Raw genomic sequence first — 27,043 nt, forward strand, 5'->3', positions numbered from 1 at the left:
CTGTGACTACTTGGCACACTGTTAACTTCCTAGAGTCTGCCCATGTCAGAAACTCAATGTGAAAATCAAATCATGACAACCGGAAATAGGTTAGACTTCCAAACAGATCTTGGACCAAGAATCTGTGATCCAAATTCCACGTATGGAGTACCACCTCTGTTTTCTTTGTGGATTTCAATTTTCAGAATTTTGTTCAGAAACCTGGAGAAAGCTCTTCACTGCTCAGATACAATCAAATAGGACTCATTGCTTAACCTGCCTTGGCATTGTGTTCTAACCACATAGAGTGAGCACACTGAGGAAAGGAGATTATCACTGGACATCTTAAGCAGAGCTGCTTGCTTCCGAATGTTTCACAATAATCGATAGCAGATGTGTAGCTGACACTAGAAGGTTGCATAACTGTCTCATATTGCATGCAGCTACATCAGCCAGTCATTGTGATGGGGTCTCCACTATGTTGTTGAAAAAGAAAATCCAGTTAAAAACCTGTTTATCTCATCACAAAATTATTTCCTTACTCTAAAGTGTAAAGACAGTGATTAGAGTGAAAATGACTTGACAATTACTGCCCTTAGACTTGAATTTCAGATCACAGTAAAGAGGAAACTTCTAACAGAAATGAAATGGGACTGTCTCTTGTAGGAGGTTGCCTCTGCTATGTAGGTAATAGAGGAGATTCCAGAAGACAGAGTGCATGTTGACATTGATGTGTCTAGGAGGTTGCTTTACCAGGCAAGTAGAGGATTAGAGATGACCACTCAGTTTGCTTCCAGGCCTGAGTTTCTATAGATGTGATTGATCATTGAAAATTTTTGTGAAGGAAAACCCAGAATGTGTTGGTTGGTTGTGACTGATGTATCTCTGTTGAATTCTTTCTGTGGCCCCTCTTGTGCCATCCCCATGTTGACCCCATGAACCTGAGCATGGTAAAGAATTTCACTTTCTATCATTTTGCATACCTATAAGGAGGATCTGGAGGATCAACATTTAGGGCCTCTGAATAAATACTCTTTTTTTTTTTTTTTCTTCTGGTGGTTCTGGGGATTGAACCCAGGGCCTTATTCATGTGAGGCAAGCACTGTATCAACTGAGCTATATCCCAACCCTCTGAATAGATACCCTTAAACAACCTAAAACAGCCTGGTCTTATTCACAAAAATTAAGCCTGACATCATCACATTTTACAAAACTGCAAACAGATACTCAGAGAGGTTTAATGACTTGCCCATGTTTAAAGAACAAAGGACTGAAGAACAAGTAGGAGAAAACCCTTCTCATGCAAATGAGGCACCATCTGGGCTGGCTGGGCTTGTGGTAGTGTCAGTCGTCATGCGCCCCTGGTCTCCCAGATTTTCTGTCTCCAGTCTCCCCACTTGTGTTCCTGGTACCCTTATATCCAAGGAAGCTTAGTTAGGGTCCTGACTGAATTTTTAATTTAAAAGAATATAGTCTCATGTTACTAAATAAATAGAAGTGGCTAAATTTATAGCTTATTTAAAGCATTAAATATCAACAATGGAATGACCTTAGTTTGAGGCTGCGATCTAAGCATTTTAACAGAGCAGTTTGAGCAGTGTGTGCTAGAATCATGTCCAGCCTTAAACTCTTAGCTAAGCTCACAATACAGCAAGCTTTGAGGCATTCCTCTGCAAAATAAAGAGCATGAATCTTAGACGAATACTTGAGTAGAGAAAAACATTTGAATATACAAGACAGGAGGCCTAGCCTGCTTTCATTGTGACCTAAGAACATAATTACTTAGTTTGGTGACCTTGAGCAAATAATCTTTTCTTTAACTGCATGTCTTTAAAATGGGTATGATGACCCAAAGAAGCTTATTTAGGAGACTAAGTCAAACCTTTAAAAAATGCAAGGCATCATTGCTAAGAATTATAAAAGAAGGAACATGGGTCATAAATTCTTCAAGTGAGAGTTTCAGACCTGATGCATTTATGTGTGTGTGTTGTGTGTGTGTGTTGTGTGTGTGTGTGTGTGTGTTGTGTATTTACAAGTTCTTTAATGAGGACTATTTCTTAGGAGAGAAATAAAAGCAAACAATGAAATCTTAGGAAACAAATGTACCCCAGGTGAATTGCTGTCTCCCTGTGTGTGCTCCCCTCTGAGGTCAGCACTCTTTTATTGTCTCAGAAGTATTCACTCACATTCAGAGTGTTACTGATTACAAGGAATTTCCTGAATATGTCATGGGATTCTGAGGAAACAGTTTTCCCTTAACTGAAAACTCCCAGAATCTGGTCACCAGTAACTTTTCCCCTTCCCCATCTCCACATTCTTCCTCAGTTTTCTTCCTTGATTCTGGTAGTTCTGCCCCATCTCACCTCAACTCCCCAGCCTTGCCCCATTTCTCAACAACACATAAACTAAGGCCACTTGGAGCACAGAGTTTGACTCCCTAGAAGGTACATAAGTGACCTCTGTCATTTGAGCACCCTTTTCTCAATTTCTGATAGATAAAGTGTTCTTAAGGCAAGGAGAGCCAGATCACCTAGATCAGGTAGGGGCTGTACAGAGAGATATCCATTTAGGGGCCTCACTAAATTGCTGAGGCTAGCTTTGAACTTTCCATCCTCCTGCCTCAGCCTCTTGAGCTACTTGGATTATAGGCATGTGCCATTCTGCTTGGCCCTAGGCTTACCTGTTTTAGAAGGTTAAAATGTATGTGAAACCTGCAGCCCCAGCCAAGTGAGACCAAAAGCAAAGATCTTTCCCACATATGAGGAGAGAAAGGGAAATTCAATTTTATATATAGATCATAGAAATCCTTAAAGGCATAAATAATAGAAAAAAACTGAGGAAAGCCTCAAAGTTGAACAGAGGAAAGCTGTTTTTTATATTAAATAAACTATTTTGTGACCTAAAATTTTGTATGTTCAGATTTAGCATCGTGTCAGGAGGATAGAATGAAAAATACTGATGAAATGACCTGAAGTTCTTATGACTTAGAAGCTGTAGGCACATAATTTCCAGAGAATACTTAGAATACTTTTGCATGTGAACAAAGTATATGACACTCCTGAATATCTCTACTCCCTCTACCTAGTTCTGCTAGTTTTCTCATCTCTGCCTCTCTCAACTTCCTGATCTCCCCTATTTTTAAGAGGTATCTAGGCAGCTATAAGCAAAAAACCCCAAAGCCTTGACCTTTTATTTTATTTTTTTAAACATCTTTTATTTTTTATCTATGTATGGTTTAGGAGAAGACTTTTCTGTTGCTCTGTGATAAAAGTTCAGTTGACCACTTTCTTAGAACCAAGGTGACTTGTAAGCTTGACTTCATTTGATCTGTGCGCAAAATTATACTTGGAAGTTCCAGGGAGGTCAGACCCATATATAGGTGACATATGTAAATATTTGATAATGAATGAATGAAGGATATACCATCATAATCTTAGCCAGGATTTTAATTCTTCTATGTTGACAGAGAAGATGAAAGATCCATTATTGGACATGTGTTGGAATTCACCATAATATTTAAATACACTTTGTTACTAAATGAGAAGTGTTGCTAACTTAGTTGCTATTTTATATCAGATTGTCTGTAATAGATTGTTGATGGAACTTCCAGATTTCCAAGCTAAGGATGTTGGAGTGTTTCTTATACATATATACAAAAGTAAACAAGTCCCATGTACAGGAGGTAATAAATCATTATGCTGAACTGGAGTATTAGTCACTGAGGCTAAAAAAGTGCTAATCCTCTTTTGAATAAAAGCCTGGGAAAATCAAGAGTACTTAGTATATATTTGGAAGCAGCAGAAGACCAAGGGATCCCTAGAGAGTCTGCTGTCCTTTGTCACCAATTTTGCAAGATATGGGCATGGGGCAGGCAGTAAGTTACCCAGGGCAGATGGCTTTGAGGTCATATAGGCGACGGAGGAAGGTCCTTATCACATACAATCTTTTTGTTGTTGTTGTTGTTATTGTTCTAATTAGTTGTACATGACAGTAGAATGCATTTTGACACATGGTACACAAATTGAGTACAACTTTTCATTCCTCTGGCTGTACATGGTGCGGAGTCATACCAGTAGTGTAATCATAAATGTATATAGAATAATAATGTAATAATGACTGTCTCATTCTACCGTCCGTCCTTCCCATCCCCACCACTCCACCCCTCCCTCACTCCCTGCTCTGCACAATCCAAAGTTCCTTGGTTCTTTCCTACCCCACTCCCCCACTATGGATCAGCATCCGCTTATCTGAGAAGACATTTGGCCTTTGGTTTTGGGGGATTGGCTTATTTCACTTAGCATCACATACAGTCTAAAAGCTGAGCATCAACTGCTCTTGAGCTAGATCAGGACATTCTTCCCCAAGGTGACTGCTTCACTGCATTTATATACAAAAGAAGTTTCTCTCAAGGTTTCCGAGGATCTTGGTGAATGTTCAGAGATCAGCAGAGCTGTTAACATGACTAAATTGAATTACAAGGCTGCCTTGGCAAGCCCGAACTGTTCGTTCAGCAGTTGTTCTCCTTGGCTAACCTGAGCTGGGCAGAAAACCTTTTCCTGAACCAGTGTAAAAAACAAGCAGGACATTAAGGACATGTGCTTTAACATACCTAATGTGGTTAAAGGACATTTACCTACTATTTCTTATGGGACCACTTTCTAAAAGAAGAGTGAAAGTAATTCTGCTGGGGATAGACTGGGCTTGGCGTTTGAATTGTCTGAATTTACATAATCATCACCTTGAAAAGGTATTGCTTTACCCCAATTATAGATCAGTGGAAACTCTCTCATTTGTGTAGCACATAGCCTTGGCGGGAGTCTTCAGAACCCCTGGTGGACATCTGTGGACATCTGGGCTGCAGTGGGGCAAAGACGGATGGTATAGGAGGAGAGAGGGGACTGAATGATTCCTTGGGCAGGACAGAAAAGGCCACTTGTGATTGCTGAGGGAGCATTTCTTTGGTTTGGAATTGTCTTCATCTCAGGTTGTTTCTCCCAAAAGTCTAGGGTACTGAGTATAAGGTACATATTTCAGCAACTTCTGATGCAGAATGTGTGGCACAAGGGACCATGAGGTTAACTAACTTTCAGAATGGTGCAGCCTTTTACCCTTTGGGGGGCAAGGCCAGTTTCTGAGTCTCCACAACTGATATTTTCCAGGTGTTTCACTTCTCTCCTCTCAACTGGCTTTTATATCTTTCTTTCTTCATCTTGTCCTTTCAGTGAGATTGTGATAAAATTCTGCCAGGGTCCTAGGTATGTTAAAATTATTTAGCAGTAGGAAGTAATTTAACACCTAAGCCTCATATTAATATTTAGCAACGTCTCCCTCCTTGCTTGTGAAGAACACACTCTTTCTGTTTGAACCCAATACTAAAATAAAACCCAAGAGTATGTTTTACAAAAATTTACTTTTAATTAGTTACAATATGTAGTACTTATGGTTTTCAAATCACTTTTTACTATCATTACCTATGTAATACTAGACATAAATACTATTTTTATACTCACTTAATAAATTAGGAAATGGAGGCTCCAAGAGGTTAAATAATTTGCTTAAGGTCATACAAAAAATAAATAGCAGAATTAATTTAAACTCAGACTTCTTAAATCCAGGTCTTTTATATATTCTTTTCATTAAATTTAAATTTACCACAGTGCCTCTATTTTCCCCTGTATAAAATGGAAAATGAAATAAAGGAAAGCAGCTGGAAAGTAAATTTATTAAAGAATATAACTTTTCTCACAATTTCCAAATGGATCTTTCAGATATGTTATTCTCTGAGGACTTTTTTTTTTGGCCAAAAGTTGGTGATAAAACAAGTGCTCTGTAATCTACCCCAGTAAGACAGGTATATGGGTGGCAGCTCATGTCCCCACTTCTCATAAGGGAAAAGCAAGACTCTATAGAGATAAGGTGACTTACTCTGCCAACTTTAGGAACCTGTGGGTCAGATCTGGGGTCAGAACTGAGCAAAAGCAGTTAGTGAGCCAGCCATTCTGGGGTTTGAATAAGAACCTCCTTGCCCAGATGAGTAAGTGGTGAAGGCCACCTCCAATTTCTTCCAGAGGCCCTGCTCTGGGGTTTGTGATTTCATACCTGAGGATGACATGGACAGTATCTGTATTTTTTTTCCTGAAAAAAAAATGTACAGAACCCAGCAGCTTTATAATTCATAATTTTGGACATAAAAAACCACAAGACATGGAAAGTAAAGTGGGTGTCGAAAAATGTAACTCTTAAGTGTAGGTTTGCTTATATGCATTTGTTATTTATGTAAAACTGCAGCGCTCTCTGAGATGACTTTTTTCTTTATTGCACATTTATTTTATGTTCCCAGCTTCTTTGAGTGGGTTTGCCCTGGGCACCCCTAACCCTGCCTCCGCCTGGTCCTCTGCCCCACCTGCGGTGAGCCAGCGGGGCCAGGTCGCCTTGCCTCCGCCCCACAGCCTGGCCTGCGGGCCTGGGCGCTCGCCGCCGCTCGGGGGCGGACTCCTGCCGCCCAGCTGAGATGCAATTCGTCACTCTTGCAGAAGTTTCCCCCTGAAAATCCCTGCACCAGAACCAGCCCTCCCGCCCCGGGGAGGTTTGGATTTTAGTGGTTTTCGTTCCTTTTTATGTTCCGTTGTGTGCAGATCTTTCTGCTGAGCGAACTTGCAGCTCGACAGAGTACATGTCAGCTGCGATCGTGCCTGCAGCCGGTTACCCTGACACTATGCACTCGGAAACAGAAGAATCTAAGGAAGGTATGATTTTGATTTCTCTGGGGACTGGCTAACTTCCGCTGAGGAATGTGGAGGAAGACAGTAGTATGCGCTAATGGGAGTTTTTACGTGAGCCTTGAGTACTTTGTCTACTTTCTGAGCCCAGTGGGAGCAGAATATGCGGAGCCTGGTACCAATCTCTGACTCCCTTCTCACCGGACAGAGAGGGAGGGGAACTAGGGGACCTAGCTCAGACTGCCCTCTAAGTGGAGACTTCTCTAGAAATGAAACCCCACTATGATTTCAAGAATGCAAAATGTGTTTGACAAAGGGCTGCCTGCATCAGGACAGCCCAAAGCCAAATCCCTGGGACAAGCCTAGGAGTGGAGAGGGCCCAGGGTCCCTTGAAAAGACGTTTTAGAAATTGAAACCGACGTGCATTTCCGGCTAAAAGGGGAAGCTGAATGAGGGGAAGAAGTGAAAGATCTTTATTTGAGGAATAGGTTGGTGTATTTTAAAAAAAAAAAAAAAATTTAAACTGGCTTTTCAGCAGTGAGTTAATTTTGTTGGGGGTCTGAAAGATATGAGGGGGGCCTTGTTCAGCTTGAAACTGAGGAGAGTTTGTTTCTAACTTTGCAAAAGCAAAGAGTCTCATTTACTTCTAACAGAGAACGGGTGACAGAGCTGGAAAAACTCCAACCAAAACACAATTATGCACTGGTGTTAGTTTGGGGAGTTTATTTGTGTGTGAGCGTTTGTATGCTTTGTTTCTGAAACTTTGTATATATAAAAGTCTTCTTGTAAGTGGGAGTGGTTGGGGAAAAGTAGAAAGTAAGAGGGGAGAGTGTTCAAGATTGTGAAATTCCCTTTTCTTTTCAAGTAGCTCTTGGGAAACTGGTAAATTTGAAGTCAGTCACAGCAGCCCTGGCAGCCTGAGGAGCAGGCAAAGGCTCCATTTGGTAGACATCAGTTAGAGAGAGCCCTTGAAGCTTGTCCTCTTCTGCCTTTTCCTGATTCCTTTCCCAAAGTAAAGCTCTCTGTGGGCTGACATTTGTCTTATTATGCTCTGAGAGGGAAAAGGTCAATAAAAAAATAAAAAGTCTTGTTTATTAGAAATACAGGGCTGGCCTAAATGAAAAATGGCAGCCAGGAGCATTGTTTTTGAGCTTGATGTGGAACTTGGGGGATTAATGTTTCCTTGCGGTGGCCTCTATTCTAATGGAGCCATGTGTTGATGGATGCTTTTCTTTTTTTATGTCTTGTTATTATTATAATAGCAGTTTATTTTAACTCAAAAGTAGTCAAAAGCAAGTAGGAATTGGGCTGAAAAAACCATTGGTGAATTTTTGTATGAATTACATAGCATTTAAATTGGCATTTTCCCCTAGGCCTCTTTTCCCTCTCTTTTGGAAAAAGAGTGAGGAGAAAGGGGAAAACCAGTCTTCTGAAGAATGTACTGTACATTCCTCTAGCAACATCCATGCCTCTTTTCTGAGTTCTCTGGTTGTGTTTGGAAGCAGCATGCAAACTGGAGTGTTAGTGAGCTCCCTTGAACTTGCTTCTCACCTGCCTTCTACTTGCAGTCCTGGACTTTGTGCAAATGTGCTACAATCACTCAGAATGTTTCTTTTAAAATAATCTGAGATGCTAGAATTTTAAATCAATGGCCCTTAGGGTGAGAATTTTGAATAAGACTTTAGGGAAATTGATCAAATACTTTGTTAACCAGATAGAATCATTGTAGCTTCTGCCAGGAAATAAAAGATGAGTATCTGTGTGGTTTTCATGTAGTGTCCTGGGTATTTCCTGTAAGGGCGATTATTGACTGTGATCTAGAACTTTCCCTCTGCTATCATCACTCCGACGTCTACCAAAGCTAAATTGGAAATAACTCAGTTATGCACTGCAAGAAAATTGCCTTTGGATGCTTCATGCCTGATTTGTTGTAATGGGAGATACTTTTAAGTCATTATTCTGAGCTGCAGTCAGAGACTAATATAATTTCTTGGGAGTGGACTCCAAAAAAAAAAAAAAAATCAAGTCGGATTCAGAAATCCTTGGAGGCCAACATATTTCTGTATGTGCATGAATGTAGAAACAAATGACTGGGGATATTGTTAAGCCATCATGGCTTAGAATGTATTTGACTCCATGCCAGGGGTGCTGAACCTTCAGCCTCAGCCTATAGCCACCTTCTAAAGAAATGGTTTAACTTTGCCTGCTTGTAAATGAATAGATGATTGTGCCTAAGTATTAAACTGAGAAAAAGAATGGAGGACTTGCTTTATTAAAAGCTGAATGAGTTTAAGACATCTAGACATAAAATGAATAGGAAAGCAAGGGAAATGAAGGAAGAAACCCACTTTATTAAAAAGGGGAGTGCTGTTGAAAAGAGCATGTCAAATTTCCAGTGGATGAGTGTTTCATGAGCTGATGGCTTCTTATTTGGCTACAGTTGCTTCCTGTTACGTAAATTAGGTATTATGAAGTAGTAACAGTGAATGGTAGCTGAGATTTCTGAGGATCATTTTAGACCTAAGTATCAAGGAATCCAAGAATCCTTTGCCCTAATTATCAGTTTTGGTACCAGAAATTGAGAAAACCATTTCTAAGGGGGGTTACTTTGTAAGGACTTGAAGAAGAATAATGGTTGAGTGGTGAGCAAGCTGAGCTCCCTCTTCCATTGACCAGATTCCCATTTGCTACCACCTTACCCAGTTCTCATGTGCCTCATTAGTCTTGCTATTTCACAAAGAAAACAGTAGCCATCAGACAACTCCCTTAACTTCCTGCTCTCAGACTGACAGACTCACCTCACCCACACCTTCCCTCCCAGTGACGGTGGAATGGGTGTTGCTCCTACTCCAGAATATCATTCCTTCATCTTGGGCTGCTACACCAGTCAGCTCCAGGTCTTTCCTGACTCCTTCCCTTCTCAAGCTCCCCTGAGGACATTGGCGCTTGGCTGGTCTTTCTGACCAAAATATCCTTGTCTTCACCCAACCCCCTTTTCTTGGCCAGCTTCTTGGAGAGGCTTTTTCTGAACCTCAGCCAAAACTAGGGTCCTCTGTTGCCTTCTCTCAAAGCCACCTGTTGCTTTCCTTGCTGGCACTTACCAGACTGGTTAGCATTCCTTCTTTTCTAGTCCACAAGTTCTTGAAGACCGTGTCTGTTTTCTCTGTTTTATTCCCAGGACCTACACAGCAAGCGGTATGTATTAAATATTGTAGAATGAATGAATGACCTCTATTGAAAGTTAATTTTCAGCATCACAGGGTACAGTGGCATATGCCTGCAGTCCCAGCTACTTGGGAGGCCAAGGCAGAAGAATCAGAAGTTTGAGGCCAGCTTACCAAGACTGTGTCTCAAAAAGAGGGAGGGGTGCTGGAGATGTAGCACTATGGTAGGGTAGAGTATCCCTGGGTTCAATCCCCAGTCCTGGGATGTGGGGAGTTAATTCTTAACACTTTTTCCAGTTTTAAGCACTGCTTTTTTTCTCCTTTAAAATAAACTTAAAAATTTTTTGCATAGTTCCTCATTTCTCACTTTTTGTCATCCTTCATCCTACTGAAGTCTGTCTTTTTCTCCTCCACTCCAGAAAAATCATATTTGCCAAAATCACCAGTGACTTCCCAGGTGCTAAAGTTACTACTTACCCTGCATTCATATGTTTTTGCTCTGATGACTTTTAAAATTCTTTAACTGCATTTGACACCAGGAGATAAACATCCTTGTTTCCTATGACAGTACCATCTCCTGGTTTTCCTTTCTTCCTTTATTTTTCTAGCTATTTATTCTAATCTCCTAGTCCTCCTTCCTGGGCTATTCTAAGATCCACCTGTCCAATCAGCTTCCTGGTAGAAATCATGTTTGACTGTCAGGCAGGCACCTTAAATCCAGTAGGCCTAAACTGAGCTCATTCTCTTTAGCTACCCACAAATATGACCTTCCTTCTATATTTTCACTGAATATCATTGCCCCGCCCCCCGCCTTTTTTTGTTTGTTTGTTTGTTTGCTTGTTTTCAATACAGACCTGGAAGTTGTCCTTAACTTTGCCCTCTTCTTTATCTTCTGCTTCCAGCTGGTCCCAAGAACTGGTGCTTTATCTCCCTCATTATCTGTTAAAAGCATCTTCTTCCCTTTATCTCCCCTGTTCCTGTCCCTGACTTGATTCAGACCCTTAGTATTTATACCTTCAATTATTATAATGATTACTTCTGTTATCAGGTTTTTGGTTTCAAGAAATGGAACTGATTCCCACTATCATAAGCAGGAAAAAAATTTTGGAAAGATTTTGGGAAGTTTACACATCTCCTGTGTTAGTCAATTTCCACCTCTATAACAAATTACTTGAGATAATTGACTTATAAGAGAAGAGGTTTATTTTGGCTCATACATTTGGAGGTTTCATTCCATGGTCCATTGGCCTTGTTGCTTTGTGACTGTGGTGAGGGCAGCACATCATGGTGAGAACATGTGGTAGAGTAAAACCTCTAACTTCATGGCCAGGAAATAAAAGAGAGCAGGGAGGGGGCCAGGGTCTCTCATCCCCAGTGACTGAAAACCTCCCATTTGGTTGAACCTCTCAAGGATTCCACCATCTCCCAGTTGCACCACTCTGGAGACCAGCCTTTCAACACTGGACCTTTGGGGGACATTTAAGATCTAAACTATAGCATCCACTGCAAAGCTGTAAAACTAGCCTCTGAAAATGCAGCAAGATGTACAGGCAGGGACATTCCCGAGAAACGTCTGTTAGGACATCACCACTGCTTTCACTGACTTGTTTTTTTTTTTTTTTTTTAATTCTGCCACTCCTGGGACTCAGATGTGGCTACGTGTTCCACCATCCTCAATGTTAAAAGTCTGAGATAGTGGTCATCTGACTGGTCAAGGCTGGGCGGTGTGCCTGCCCTTTTGCTGCTGTGGGAGAGAGGACTTCTGGTTCCAGGGACTTCTGGTCCCACAACCAATTGCAAAATGAGGTCTTCTGCACAATATGAAGAGAGTTCTTATGTGTATCTGCAAAATAGCAACAATCTACCACCCTACATAATTGGCCTAAACATTTCCCACACCCCTTACTAGTGTTGCCCTGTTTATTTACTTCCTCATTCCTCCAACAAATGCTATTTCCTTTGGTGGGCTTACTCTCTTACCCTTCCTCCAGAGGTGAATATCTCCAACGAGACCCAGTCCTGGGTAGATGCTCTTCCAGGATCTTGCCCTAGCACCCTGTACTTCCTTACAGTGTACCATGTTTTCATCTGTATTATGATTATTTATTTTTGTTGGCCTTCACTTCACTATGAACTTTTTGACAGAAACGTTTGTGCCCCCATCCATCCCCTAGCATTCCTAGTACTAGATCAAAGCCCTCATGTGTAGGAAATTCTAATAAAGTTTTATTGAAGTAATTAGTTAATTTTAAATAAGCTTTGGTGATAGGGTGTAACCTTTTAGAGCATTGCTAAGAAATTGTCTAGCTTCTTTGTAGAAATTGGAATAGAGCCTTCTAAACCTAGACAACAAACCTATTTTGGGTTTCTTAAATTTTCCACTAACATACTCTTAATAACAGAGACAGAATAAGCATGTGTCTTTGATCACTGGGGTCAGGGCCCTAAGTAGCTTGCCAGCATCTCAGATTTCCTTGAAGACCGAAGAAACAATATTGAAACTAAAAATATTGAGCTGAAAAAAAAATTTATTGCGCTGTTTCACATACTAGACATGGTGCTGTGTATCTTTGTATGTATGTCATTTAATACGTGTATAAATGATACAGTTGATAGCTAAGAAAACTGAGTGTCAGAGAAGTTAAAAATTATACCTAAAACCACAAAGCTAGAAAAGGCAGATCAGAATTTAAACTGAGGCAGACTAACAATAATCGAGCCTGTTCTTTCAATCTTTATACATAGTACTTACAGGAATGCCCTCCCTATCCTCAAATAAGCTTGGCACTCAGGAAGATGCTCTGCAGACCCTGTGTCTGCAGGTACCCCAGAGAAACAAGGAGTGGACAGACCAGGTGTCTTAGAGGAGAAAGAGAAGAGGCCAGGTGTTAATGTTCTCTGCTGTCTCTAGGCAGCCAAGAACACAGGCAGTGATTCTCAAATGCATCCTTTCAACTTCTGATACAGGAGATCTAGAAGATACCTGGGCAGGAAGGAGATATCTGGAGCTTACTGAAGTGAGAAGGACCCAAATTCAGGGAACATTCAAAATCCTTTCTTCTAGCTATTTTGAAATATTAAATAAATCACTATTAATTGTGGTCACCCTATTGTGCCATAGAATACTAGAACTGACCTCTCCTAACTGTATTTTTGTACTCAGTCACTAATCTCTTTCTATCTCCTCCTCCCCTTCCCCTTGCCAGCCTGGGGCAACCACTAATCTACTCTATGGCTATGAGATGAACTTACTTAGCTTCTGCATATGAGTAAGAACATGTGCTAGGATTGAGGTTGTGGCTCAGTGGTAGAACGCTTGCCTTATATGTGTGAGGCACCGGGTTCGATCCTCAGCACCACATTAAATAAATAAATAGATAGATAGATAGATAAATAAATAAATAAATGTATTGTATATATATATATATATATATATATATATATATATATATATATATAGAACATGTGCTACTTATCTGTGCCTGCCTTATTTCACTTAACACAATATCCTCCAAATTCTTCCATGTTGCTGCAAATGACAGGATTTAATTCTTTTTTAAGGATTAATAGTATTCCATTCTGTATTTTGCAGTACTGACAATTGAATCCACGGGTGCTTTACAACCAACTGAGGTATATCTCCAGACCTTTTTTCTTTTTAATTTTTTGAGATAGGGTTTCACTAAGTTGCCAGCTTTGGCCTTGAACTTGAGATTGTCCTTTCTCAGGCTCCCTAAATTGCTGGGATTACAGGCATGCATCACTACCTGGCTATCCTTTCTTTGTCACAATTTCTTTACCCATTCATCCATCAATTAACACCTAGGTCAATTTCAAAACTTGGTTAATGTGAATAGCACTGTAGTAAACATGGGAGTGTAGGTATCTCTTTGATATATTGATTTTATTTCCTTTGGATATATACCTAGTAGTGGGATTGCTGAATCATGATAAATCTATTTTTAATTTTTTGAGGAACCTTTATCCTGTTTTCCATGATGGCTGTGCTAATATTAATTTACATTACCACCAATCATGTATAAGTTCCTCTTTTTCCACATAATGTCAGAATGTCTTTGTCTTTTTGATAACATTCTAACAGGTTTGAGATGCTATTTCATTGTAATTTTGAATAGCGTTTCCATACTGACTAGTGTTGAGCATTCTTTCATATACCTGTTGACTATTTGTATGTCTTCTTTTGTGAGATATCTATTCAGATCACTTCCCCAATTTTTAAGTAGGTTACTTTTGTGTTTGCAGTTGAGTTCCTTATTAATTCTGGATATTAATCTTTTATCAGATGAATAGTTTGCAGATATTTTCTCCTACTAAGGTTAAGTCTGTATTGATTGTTTCCATTGCTGTGCAGAATTTGTTTATTTTGATATAAACCATTTGTCTGTTTTTGCATTTGTTTCCTGTGCTTTACCCCCCAACTCCCCCCCGGTCTTTTTTTTTTTGCTCAAACCAGTGTCCTGAACTGTTTGTCCATATTTTCTTCTGGTAGTTTCTTCTGGTAGTTTCAAAGTTTTACTGGCCAAGTAGTTATAGAGAAGAAAAGTTCATTTGTTTTATGGTGGTGCTTTGTTAATATCCTCTTCTAGTATTCTGCATTAGAATCCTAGTGATATTGTATAAGCTGTCACATCATGTGCTGTTCTCACTGTTTTAATTTTGTGTGTTGTGGCAGCTTGTGTAATCACTAAGCACTGCATTACAGTTTTCTCCTCTGTGCCTTCCCTTTCCCAGCCCTTGCTTTTCAGGGTTAAGCAAGAAGGTTAGGCAGTGATTCGGCTCTGATGGTTGGTTCACCTGACTTTGTTGTCATATAATGTAAAATATACAGCAGAAACTGTTAAACACTGTGCTTTGACATGGTTATCTTCTTCCTTTTATGTAGTCATTAGCCTTGGAGTGCAGTATGCTGATAAGGACTTAAAGTGGAAAGTCCATTTAGAGATATGATACATATTCTCCTCTACAGTGGACATCCCTTGATAACTTCGCATTGCCTGGCACCCCCCAGATCTATAAACTTACATTTTCTTTCTCACTTCTGAAATTTTTATCATCCTGAACATTAGTCATACCTTTCTTGCCTTTGAATTTTGATGCCACTGAACAGTCAGGATAACATGGATGATTAAATTCTATACTCCTGGATGTTGGTAATCCAGGAAGTTCCAAAAAGTGAGTGAGTGAAAGAGAATTCAGTTGGGTCACAAAATCTCAGGATGCAGTGATTTCATCTCAGAATAATTCAGTCACTAAAATTTCCACAACCATTTATTTGTCAACTTTTCCGTCTCAAGGAGAATGATGCTAAGAACTTGGAAATCAGGGAGACGAGTGTGGTTGTAGGGGATTGTTCTTAAAAATATAGTGTAAGCTGAATTAAAACAGACTGAAATCATATGCATATCAGTAATGTTTAAGAAAGGTCTGCAGCCTACGTAATTAAAATTGTACCTAAACAAATATCTATAGAATCGTCATGATTTTAGAGTTAAAAGCAACTTTGCAGAGCCTTTTCTCTAACTTCTTAAATCTTAGAGATGGAACACTGAGGCCCAGAGAGGTGATCACCAGTTTTTTCCTACCCACTTGCCTATGTTGCAAGAAGGATTTTTGCAAATATTAAGTTTTAAAATTCTGGATTTTTTGCGTGAGATCTCCTTGAAGCAGGACAAACCAAATCTGTGTTTATAGATGCCATTTACTATCTTTTGGGGGGAATTTAAAAAACTTAAATGGAATGTTTGATCAAGTAGAGATTTCCTGTTTTGTTTCTTTGTATAACTCAGAAGAATAAAAGATGAGGCATTGAAATAAAATATCACTCTGCAAGTAGATCCTATTAGATCCCTGGTTTGAAAGTGACAGACTAAGCAGTAGGTAATTGGGCTGGGGATATGGCTTAAGTAGTAGCACACTCGCCTAGCATGTGTGAGGCACTGGGTTCGATCCTCAGCACCACATATAAATACAATAAAGATATTGTGTCCACCTAAAGCTAAACAATAATTAAAAAAAAAAGTAATAGGCAGTCTTAACAGTGAACTCACTTGTTTTCATTCCTCTGAGAATATCAATCAAGACAAATTAACTATTGAGAGTGCTGATTGAGTAGGGATCTCTTTTTTGGGGGGAAAAGGTTGTTTTTTTTTTTTGTGTGTGTGTGTGTGTGTGCGTGTGTGTAGAGAGAGAGAGAGGAGAGAGGAGGGCTGACACCCAACACAGGACATGCCATGCCATTGTGGGAGCAGATGGGCATCCCACAGCTTCGCTTTCCCTGGAGCACACTATAGGTCAGGTGCATTCTGGGAGATGTCACAAGACGCCTGAGAGAGTAATTGCTTAAATCTTGTTCTAAGGGCTTACCAACCTTGGAGAAGAATTGGAGGTAGGGCTAATTGCTTGTGGCTAATTACTGAGCGGGGAGTAAATTGCTGAGACAGTGCTGCTCTGAGAATCAGTAAGATGGTGCAGAACCCATGTTATTAGGCTGGTACCTTATGGTATTTATGGTTTTGAAGATGTGTGTTAGGGAGTTGTTTGTATATATAGTGTCATCTGTGGACTTAAGTGGGAATTCATTCTGCAGCTATGCAGCAACAAACGAGATTTAGTTTTATAAATAACTAGGAGACTAGGAGCAAAGTTTCTTCCTAGGAGTTGGTGAAACACCGAGGCTGATGGCTAAGCCTTGTGCCCTAAGTGATGATGACAGCTTTAGGCTCCTGAAGCCTTAAGATCTCATTTGTCCCAGTCAGGTTGCCAAGAAGAGAATAAGTGATGCATGAATTTTTTTTCTTCCAGTTTTACATGCCATCTGTGCTTTATGCTGGCTGGCCTGGCATGTTGAGTTTTCAGGTGGCCTATTCAGTTTGGTTGAGAATCTGGGGACCCTAGGTGTCCCCAGAAATACAAATTCTTCTGCCTGCCATGGTGAGTTTAGTAGACCCTTGCTTCCAGGGTACAGCCTCTCTCCCTGGCCCACTGCTGCCTTCCCTAGGCCTCAGTTATTCATAGCAACAAATATTGATGGAGCCAGTACCAGCTCTGCAGGGCCTGTAGGAGCTGAACTGTGTGCGCAGATGGCCCTGTCCTCAATCGATTTTTGGTTTGGGCGGTATCACATGCAACACATGTACATCCATAGGACAAAAGTACACATGATGGGGAGCTTAGAATGATTAGAGATCTGAAAATCAGACAGTAGACCCTATGAGAATCCAGAAGAGGTCGTATGTACCAAAAGTCATAAAGGGTGACAGTGACTTCACAGAGGGATCACTTGTACTTCGTATGGGTCCTTTAAGCAAGTGGAGAGGAGACGAAAACCTGTACCTTCTATCTGCTGGAATCGGGAAGTAAGTTTCCACAAATGTGAAGGGTACAGAGAAATGTTGTAGCAGTACATGGGGCCAGACTGAAAGCCAGGCAAGGCACTGGAATCGGGAGACTAGTTCTGCTTTTGACCTTGTCCCTGGATGTAATGTACAGTGCTCAACAACTACTTAATCTCTCTGAACTTCAGTTTTCTCATCTGAATAATTAGACTAAAGCATATCCAAGATACCTTCTGGGAGGAAAATAATCATTTTAAAGAACTGGAGGGTTTTGAATTGTGCATGAGATGCTGGATGCAAATTAATGTGTCAGGAATATCAAACTGGGCTGTGACTTGATCTGGAAGCCAAGTCTGAGCCTGGGTGTTAGGAAAGTGTGTGAATATCCAGTCCGAAAGAGAGAGATGACTTTCCTTCTGTGATCTGTGTGATCACCTGTAGGGTCATGTGTTTAACTTCTGAAAACAGTCATTTTTACAGGAGAAAGAGATACATGGAAATGATAAAGGAAACAGAATTGTAGTAGCTCAAGAAGTAGGGGAAGAGCAAAATGAGAATAGGGCCTTAGAATGCAGAAGTTCAGAGCCCCATGGAATAAGTGTCAGCCAAGTCTGAAGAGAGTTGTTATAGAGAGTCCTTTGCCTTCTTTTGGGGCCCCGTTGAGGCTGGGCTCAGGTAGAGCAGGGAGCCTGCAGAGTTCATCTGCTAAGAGATCAGAAGACATTATGTGTATTCAGTCAGTATTTAATGAGTGAAAGAAGGAATGAAGAAGGCACTGTGACCCAGGGAGGTGACTGTACCTGTGGTGAGCAAGCACCCAGTCTCCCAGGGACATGGCCTGTCATCTCCATTTTTCACTTTCCAGGCCTCTTTGCCCCCAGATTGCTTCCCTTATCTCTAGCTAATCCCCTCCCATGGGTGTATGGAAGAGCATGCCTTCAGGCCTCTCCTGTGGCACCACACAGCATCAGCACCTGAGCACGAGGCTAACAAGTGACTATAGGTAGGAAACTGAATCAGCTTAAAAAAAAAAAAATGCCCCGCCCCGCTGCCAAAAAAAAAAAAAAAAATGACTGTTTTCCACACACTTTCAACATCTCTGACACCACAAGTGGGAGTTTCTCAATGCCAACCAGTTCTCCATCTCTTACCAGATGTCGCATGCTTTGTTATATCACAGTATCACTCAGCTCTTCCTACTAGACAGACACGTTGGCTGCCCTATGAGGACTCTAGTTTTATATACATGATAAGTAGGTTTTGGGTCACTCTAGTAAACTGAGCCATTCTGGGAATTTTTAACTTTCTACTGTGATTATGTAGAGAATGGCTGTCACACCAACAGAAATATGCTACCTGGCTGGTCCCTTGTGAGAACCAATGAGGTGATGTTTGTGTAAAGCTCAATGGTCAGACAGCTTCACTCGGGAGGTGCTATGTAAATCAGGAGGCTTATGATGGCACCCAAAGACAGAATCCTGCCCAGACCTGCAAACGGTGTTCCCCCAATTAAGTCCTCACTTCACATCCCATAAAAAGCAGAGAACGATGGGCTCACCCCAAGGAATCTTTTTCTTCTATAAAGTTATTTGATAAAAGTGTAAAACATTAGTGCACATACTGTTTTCCTTATTGTAAAACACTTCTAAAACTGTTTCACCTTTCAAGGGTTAAAATGGGAACTGAGTTGATTATGAAATAGCTCTAATGAAATACACCCCTTCTGAATATCACAAGTCTAAACATTGGACTCAGATTCTTCTGAGAAGGGTGATAATTAAAGCAGCAGTCTCTCAGATCTGAGTTTTCAAGGAGGTGGGATTGGGGACATGTAACACCGATTAAAGGGGAAGGAAAAAAAAAATGACTGAGAAACCAGAATAGCAAAAACAAATAAAGAGAGTGGCCATTTGGCAGATTTCAGAGTTTCAAGTGAACAATGAGGGAGAAATAGTGGAAGTTGTGGGAAGGTAGAGAGGGTGGGATCCAGGACCTATGGAAGGCCTTCCAAGGAAGGAGTGGTAGTCCAAAGGGAGAGGAAGGGAGGGGTAAGGAAATAACTGTGAGATTTAAAAAAAAAAAAAAAGAAAAGAAAAGAAAGAAAGAAATAGCTGCAAAATTCAACCAGTGAGCAGCGATACCACTAGGCAAGAAACCATTGTGAATGGGGTAAGTTTGGGCAGTTGCTTATTTTGTTGGATTTAGCAGGAGTTGGGATGGAGTGGTGGTCTCCAAAGTACCGTGCCGACTTGGAGCCAATGAAGTGGTGTTTGCAGGTCAGAGAAGCACTCCAGTTCCCAGGCAGGGTTAATGTGGCAGCCCATAAACAAGGCCATGACATAGAGGAATGTTGCTGCTCTTCCAGCTGCTAAATTGGGGTCAGTCAGAAGCCAGGGTTGTGTTGTGTTGGCTGGGATGTCTAGAAACTTTCTTACTAGGTTATAAAAGTGATTTTGTCCAAAGCTTGCAAATGGCACACGATGAATCAGAGAAGCAGCAGTGCCCACCTGTGGGGATCATTTCAAAGCTGTCCACTGCACGATGCCATCCATTTTCTGACAGGGAAGCAGTGAATGGCTTTTGGAAGGATAGAGAGCCAAATCCCATTTCCACTGACGCTATACCTAACTTCTGGGGGTTTCCCTCATTAACAAGTCTGATGGTAAGCAGACTCCCTAAAGAATTTCAGACTGAAGGTTTTTATGGGTAGAACTGGTTTAAATTATTTGACCACTTAACCATAGCTCTGACTTGATGATCAGGCTGATAACCCTAGAAGTACAGGAGCAATTACTGGACATTCCTACCCTTGCCACCTATCCCAGCATGCTTTCGGATCGCCTCCTTTGTACATCCGGTTAAAGATATGGGGGAGGAGAATGGTTCCTTGTGTTTCTCAGCAGTGGAATTTTAGCTGGCTTGTTTCAACATGTGGAAGGGTTAATTAGGCAAATTATAATTGCTGCTGGGAGAGGCATTCTAGCTGAAGTCTGACAGTTCTCAGGGCTGCTGCGAAAAGAATCACTCTTACAATCTTTAATTGTGTTCCCCTCTTTCCCAAAGATGGGTTCTTAACATAACATTAAGACCAGTAGGGGCTGGAGTTGTGGCTCAGTGGTGGAGCACTTGCTAGCATGGTGTGTGAGGCACTGGATTCGATTCTCAGCACCTCATAAATATAAATAAAGTCCATTGACAACTAAGAAAAAAAAAAAACAATAGGATGATACATTGTACATTCCTGATTTGTGTGTGTTCTCTTTGTTCCTGTTTCTTAAAAATTCTCAGGCAACCTTTCCTTGAAAACATAATTGCACTGAATTTTTTTTTTTTCATAAAGGACTAAATTGGTTTTTGTCATTGTTTAGTTCATGGAATCATTCTGTCGTCTTAGGTGTTTTTGTAAATGAAGATGTGGACTGCGTCAGCTGTACTATAGTTCATCTTGGAGGAGGGACGGAGGGAGAACTGTTGTGTTTGGTGGAGGTGCTAGAACATCACAGAACCTACCTCTTTTTGACTAGTACTGTCTTTTGTCTTCCTTCCGTTGTTCTTTTTCATGGTATCATCTATCCCTATTTTGTGAAACAGTCAAATCTGTTTTCACTATATATCTTCTAGCATTTAGTTAGCCAGGTTTTTTGAAGTGTTGGATGCTGTTTTGTATTCCATGAATGAGTCAATTGACCAAGTGTAGGCAGCTACTAAACTGGCAGCTGGTTGCCATCAGCATGCCCTTGCACAGGAAGTGCTCAGTATAGATATGACTAACCAGTTTCCAGGCTTAAAAATAAAGTGGGGGATTTCTGGATAGAATCGGTCTTTGTCAGTCATTTTAACAGAGCTGATGAGTGTTGAAGTTCACAGCCAACCACATGCTTTTTTCTTATTTCCCAGGCCATCATTTCACCAGACTTTGTGTATTAATGCAGATTTAAACTTATTTCTGGTTTTGGTGTTTCGTTGGTCTTTTAAAATGAAATAAGAGGATATTTGAAGAGTTGTGAGAATTAGCTAGAGTCAGTATTCTCTCCTTGTTTCCTCTTTTGTTTTTAGCTCCTTTTAAGTCATCACCTCCTAAATTAGGTAATAAAAAATTAAGCTTGCTGGGAATGGTGGCGCATGCCTGTAATCCCAGCAACTCAGGAGGCTGAGGCAGAAGGATTGAAAGTAAGAGACCAGCCTCAGCAGTTAAGTAAAGCCTTAAGCAACTTAATGAGGCCTTGTCTCAAAATAAAAAATAAAAAAGGGCTGGGATGTAGCGCAGTAGTTAAGCACCCCTGGGTTTAATCTCCAGTAGCAGAAAAGAAAAAGAAAAAAAGTGGCTTACACAGTATGGCCGGCGACATTAGCTAGCGCTCGCTCTACTCTCTGTAACGGGAAAGCAGCGGACTACAAGAGACTGAACTGTATCTGCCTCTATTTCCAACAGACTCACATTCAACTTTCGCTCACACACACAAAGCCGGGAAAATTTTATTAATCCTTTTTTAAAAAAATTTAATATAAAATTATAGCAAAAAAAAAAGGAACCTGAACTTTAGTAACAGCTGAAACAATCCGCAGTGGCGGCGGCGGCGGCAGCGGCGGGAGAAGAGATTTAATTTAGTTGATTTTCTGTGGTTGTTGGTTGTTCGCAGTCTCACGGTGATGGAAGCTGCACATTTTTTCGAAGGGACCGAGAAGCTGCTGGAGGTTTGGTTCTCCCGGCAGCAACCCGACGCAAACCAAGGATCTGGGGATCTTCGCACTATCCCGAGATCTGAATGGGATATACTTTTGAAGGATGTGCAATGTTCAATCATAAGTGTGACAAAAACTGACAAGCAGGAAGCTTATGTACTCAGTGAGAGTAGCATGTTTGTCTCCAAGAGACATTTCATTTTGAAGACATGTGGTACCACCCTCTTGCTGAAAGCACTGGTTCCCCTGTTGAAGCTTGCTAGGGATTACAGTGGGTTTGACTCAATTCAAAGCTTCTTTTATTCTCGTAAGAATTTCATGAAGCCTTCTCATCAAGGATACCCACACCGGAATTTCCAGGAAGAAATAGAATTTCTTAATGCAAGTTTCCCAAATGGAGCAGCATATTGTATGGGACGTATGAATTCTGACTGTTGGTACTTGTATACTCTGGATTTCCCAGAGAGTCGGGTAATAAGTCAGCCAGATCAAACCCTGGAAATTTTGATGAGTGAGCTTGACCCAGCAGTTATGGACCAGTTCTACATGAAAGATGGTGTTACTGCAAAGGATGTCACTCGTGAGAGTGGAATTTGTGACCTGATACCAGGTTCTGTCATTGATGCCACACTGTTCAATCCTTGTGGGTATTCAATGAATGGAATGAAATCGGATGGAACTTATTGGACTATTCACATCACTCCAGAACCAGAATTTTCTTATGTTAGCTTTGAAACAAACTTAAGTCAGACCTCTTATGATGACCTGATCAGGAAAGTTGTGGAAGTCTTCAAGCCAGGAAAATTTGTGACCACCTTGTTTGTTAATCAGAGTTCTAAATGTCGCACAGTGCTGTCATCACCCCAGAAGATTGAAGGTTTTAAACGTCTTGATTGCCAGAGTACTATGTTCAATGATTACAATTTCGTTTTTACCAGTTTTGCCAAGAAGCAGCAACAACAGCAGAGTTGATTAAGGAAAATGAAGAAAAAACGCAAAAAGAGAACACACATAGAAGGTGGTGGCTGCTTTATAGATGATGATACTGGGGGCCATGCTTTCCATGACCACCACCTTGTAGTTGCAGAAAGCCCTAGATGTAATGATAATGATAGTGTAATCATTTTGAAGTGTATGCATTATTATATCAAGGAGTTAGATATCTTGCATGAATGCTCTCTTCTGTGTTTAGATATTCTATGCCACTCTTGCTGTGAAATTGAAGTGCATGTAGAAAAAAAACTTTTACTGTATGAAACTTTACAACACTTGTGAAAACAATTCAATTCGGTTTATGCACAGTGTAATATTTCTGCAGGTATCCTCCAAAATTCCCCACAGACAAGGCTTTCGTCCTCATTAGGTGTTGTGTTGGCCTCAGCCTAACCATCTGGGACTGTTCTATTATATTGCTGCCAGAATTTTACATCCAATTACCTCCACTTTCTAGAACATATTCTCTAGTAATGTTATTGAATCCAGTTTCTACTTCATACAGATGTTTTTTGCAACAGCAATTAAATTTTTCTTTCACAAGACAAGTCCTTAAAATGATTCCAGTTACTCATTTTGTGTATTTACTATTTTAATAATTGTTTCTGCATTTGTAGTCTTTTGATTTTTTTTTCCCTCAACCTGGTGTCTTCCCCTCCAGCCCCACAAATGAAGCAATAAACTTACACTGTGGGTTTATATACTAATCTTATATCCCAAGTGGGGAAAAGTCTCCGGGTTTAATTTTCTTTTAAGGGCATATTAATTTGGCCTCTTTTTTAATGGCATGGGCTCTTTTGGAAGGTAAGTGACAATATTAAATATTAATATTAAATATTTCTCACAAAAGAATTTTAAGCATCTCCAATATTGACTAGCAGTGAGGACATAGAGTTATAGATTTGGGTATGCTAACTAAACTGTACACCCCATGTTATGCTATGCTCTTTGATAAATGAGATTAGCTTCAAACAGTACCATGCCTTTCCTAACTTGCTAAGTAGTGATCTAAAAGGATTTTTATCACTAAGTAGATAAGTAGGGAGATTTAGTATATAGGTTGTCCTGGATTCATTAAATCCTGTCAGCTTGGATCATCCACTGTAAGTTTTACTTTTAGTAGTCATTGCCACTAATTTCCTATAATAGTGTATTATAAACTTTGGTTCAAAGCAGATCAGTGGTTTTCCATCTTAAGACTTAAAAGTTATGTGATTGATAACTTGTTCTGACTTCATCTGTTCCCTTAATATCTTCCTCCTTCCATGGTATTCAAAGATAAAATGAATAACTGCCCAGAATGAAAATTGTACATGTTATTCAGATATTCCCATGTGTAGCAGAATGTATGGATGGATTTTTTAAAATTAAAATTCTAAAAATATTCAGTGAGAAATGACAAGTAATACTGGCTTTCAAGAGTTGTGATCTTTTATCTATATTTGCAAATACTGTGGTATTTAAGCAACTGAGAACAGCAAAATTGACTGTTTTGTATTTCTTGAATTCAATATTTTCTTGATAATTTCTGGATTGATGCAGTGATGCTTTGTTCCTTCCATAGTTTTAAACGAAAAGCATTTTTTCAGTGTTTCTCAACAAAATCTGCTTGGTTTGAAATCAGGTGGTTAGAACACTGTTTTGACTTATATCTCAAGCATTCGGTTTCATTGAGGAAGCTTTCAATCAACTCGATCTGTTTGATTCCTAATGAGCACAGCACGTAATGTTTTGACTTGCTCTGTTGTGAGAACCTATACTCAAGGGTGGATTTTGTTTTGGAGCAGTATCAGTGGATTGGTAATGTTTGTTGGCTTTGAGGTCTGATTTTTATTTAAAAAAAATTTTTTTTCTTTCCCCATTTAATAGTCTTAAGACTTCTAATGTTGAAAACTTGGCACAAATTTGTGTGGAACAAAGCCTATAAAAATGAAAACTGTAGATTGAATAGGATCTATCCTAGTGTGATAGAAGAGGGAAAATTTTGGTGCCATATTTCTCTCTTCATTAGTGTTGACTTAAATCAGTTGAAATGTATTTCTGTATCACAATTTAAGCTTCAATAAAAGTTTGCTTACTTAAAAAAAAAAAAGAAAAAGAAAAAAAGAAAGAATCTTTACTTCTTTATGGAGCAGTTTATACAGAGAAGAGAGCATGTACCTGGGCAGCTATGTACACACTATGATTTGTCTTTTTGAATCTAAGGCCCACCCACAGTAGCATTTTTTTCCCTAAAACATTTTCTCTTGTCAGGTAGCCCTGTAGCAGCAGCTCAGGAAGAAATCATACTATTTTGGCAGAAACTAAAAGGTTTTTTGTTTTGTTTGTTTTTTATTACCTTGTAACCTTCAGTTATTGTTTCTGAACTTTAAAAGTAACTTCATATTTTATTTTTTTATTGCTGTCTCCCTCAATAATGTAATTTTCCCTCCATCAATTTAAAAAAAGTCTGTCCTTGTTAATATATTTTCTAAGCTTTTTTTTTTTTTTTTTTTTTTTTTTTGGTAGGATATAAGAAGTGTTGACTCCACATGTTGTGGAAATGCTTAATTAGATGCAGCATTTATTACAGGCTGTCTTTAACAAGTATTTCTCTTTTTTGAATTCTTAACTCTGGGCAAGTATTAGGCTCTGAGCTTCTATTTGCTTTTCAAATAAGAAATTACTGGGGAAAGATTATTTGAAATACAAAATACACTTGCAAATGTTTTTATTTTGGATTAGGGGGAAGTCAGTAATGATTCTTTGAGACATTTTTAGGGTCCCAACTAGGCTTCATTTACCAAATTTAGAAATAGATTTCAAGTATATAAAGAATGAGGCAAAGGGCAGGACATGGCTGGAATTGAAATGCTTATCCCTGAGCCCTTACTTTTGACTTTTCTTTTTTCTTGACTGAGGCAGGATAGAGTAGCCCTGCTTTGCTTTGGATAAAGCTTCATTAAAAAGCCAGCTTCTAAGGCTCAGCAGTACAGCTCTTGCCTACCATGAGTGAGCACCACATAAAGGTAAATAAATAAAAATAAAGGTATTAAAAAAAAAAGCTGGCCTTTAAAAAATATAGGAGGAATCTGAAAAGAATAGAACCCTTTCAGTGGAAAAGGGAATTATTTACACAAGCCAAAATTTCATTGAATAGAATGATTGCTTGCTCTGAAATATCAATTTCCTTTAGTTGTATAGTGATCAAGACTCTTGAACCTTGAATGGCTGACAAGACTTTTCTAACTTATGATGAAAGGCATATTGTAGGTAGAAAAATGTTTGATAACTGATGAAGTGTGAGGGTAGGCATATGGTCCAGAATGTAACATATTTTGCAGAATCCAAACCTCTGCAGTTTTCATGTGATTCGTGGATCATCCAAACATTGATACTTATTTTGCCTGTGGTCTTATTGTCTGGTTTTTAGTTACAGAAGGGTATTGTACTCAATAGGTAGTTGTACCATCCACTGTGCCAGAGGTAAGTTGAAATTACAATGGATATTCTGAATACATTGTGCATATAGCTCTTCTTCCTGACTTCCTTTGAGTGACATTCCGTCTGCTAATCTGGGTGGTGGGTCGTAGAGTTCAGGCCTTAGCAGGTCTTAACCAGGCCTGGTGGTCTAGGCTGATGGAGGGCTGTGACTGAGTAACTTCTTACTCCATTAAAAAGTGGTGGAAAGTGAAAAATGAAATGAGTTGCCTTTCATATTAGAGTCAGACACACCTTCTTATTGAAAAACTTCTAGTACATCTTGTGGCAGCACTGGAAAAAGGAGTGTTTTAGACAACTCGTTAGTTGGAAGTTTCTGCTTTTTTTTTTTTTTTTTGTACCAGGGATTGAACCGAGGGTGCTTAACTACTGAGCCACATCGTATTTTTCATATATATATATATATATATATATATATATATATATATATACACACACACACACACACACACACATATATATATGTATAATTTTGAGTTAGGGTCTCAATGAATTGCTCAGGACCTTGCCTTCCCCCCTCCTCCTCCTTCTCCTCCTCCTCCTCCTCCTCCTCCTCTTCCTTCTCTTCTTCTGCCTTTTTTTAAAAATATTTTTTTGTTTGTTTTGCCACAATAGCTAGCATCTCTCTGTTTCAATTTATTGGGATTGCATAACTCCGAAGTTATTCCTG

General features: G+C 39.8%; 2 protein-coding genes across 2 annotated transcripts in view; both read left to right on the top strand.

Annotated features, from left to right (window-relative positions):
* Dmxl1 (Dmx like 1) overlaps nt 1–27,043 on the top strand; it is a 329,055-nt gene that overhangs the window by 280,108 nt on the left and 21,904 nt on the right.
* On the top strand, nt 18,460–24,299 carry LOC124089896 (S-adenosylmethionine decarboxylase proenzyme-like). Its single transcript, XM_046440136.2, has one exon. The coding sequence runs from the start codon at nt 21,868–21,870 to the stop codon at nt 22,870–22,872; it is 1,005 nt and encodes a 334-aa protein (XP_046296092.1). The 5' UTR covers nt 18,460–21,867; the 3' UTR covers nt 22,873–24,299.

Source organism: Marmota monax, unplaced genomic scaffold (assembly GCF_021218885.2).
Source record: "Marmota monax isolate L192 unplaced genomic scaffold, Marmota_monax_Labrador192_F-V1.1 WCK01_AAM20220418_F8-fsc00373, whole genome shotgun sequence".
Classification (NCBI taxonomy): Eukaryota; Metazoa; Chordata; class Mammalia; order Rodentia; family Sciuridae; genus Marmota; species Marmota monax.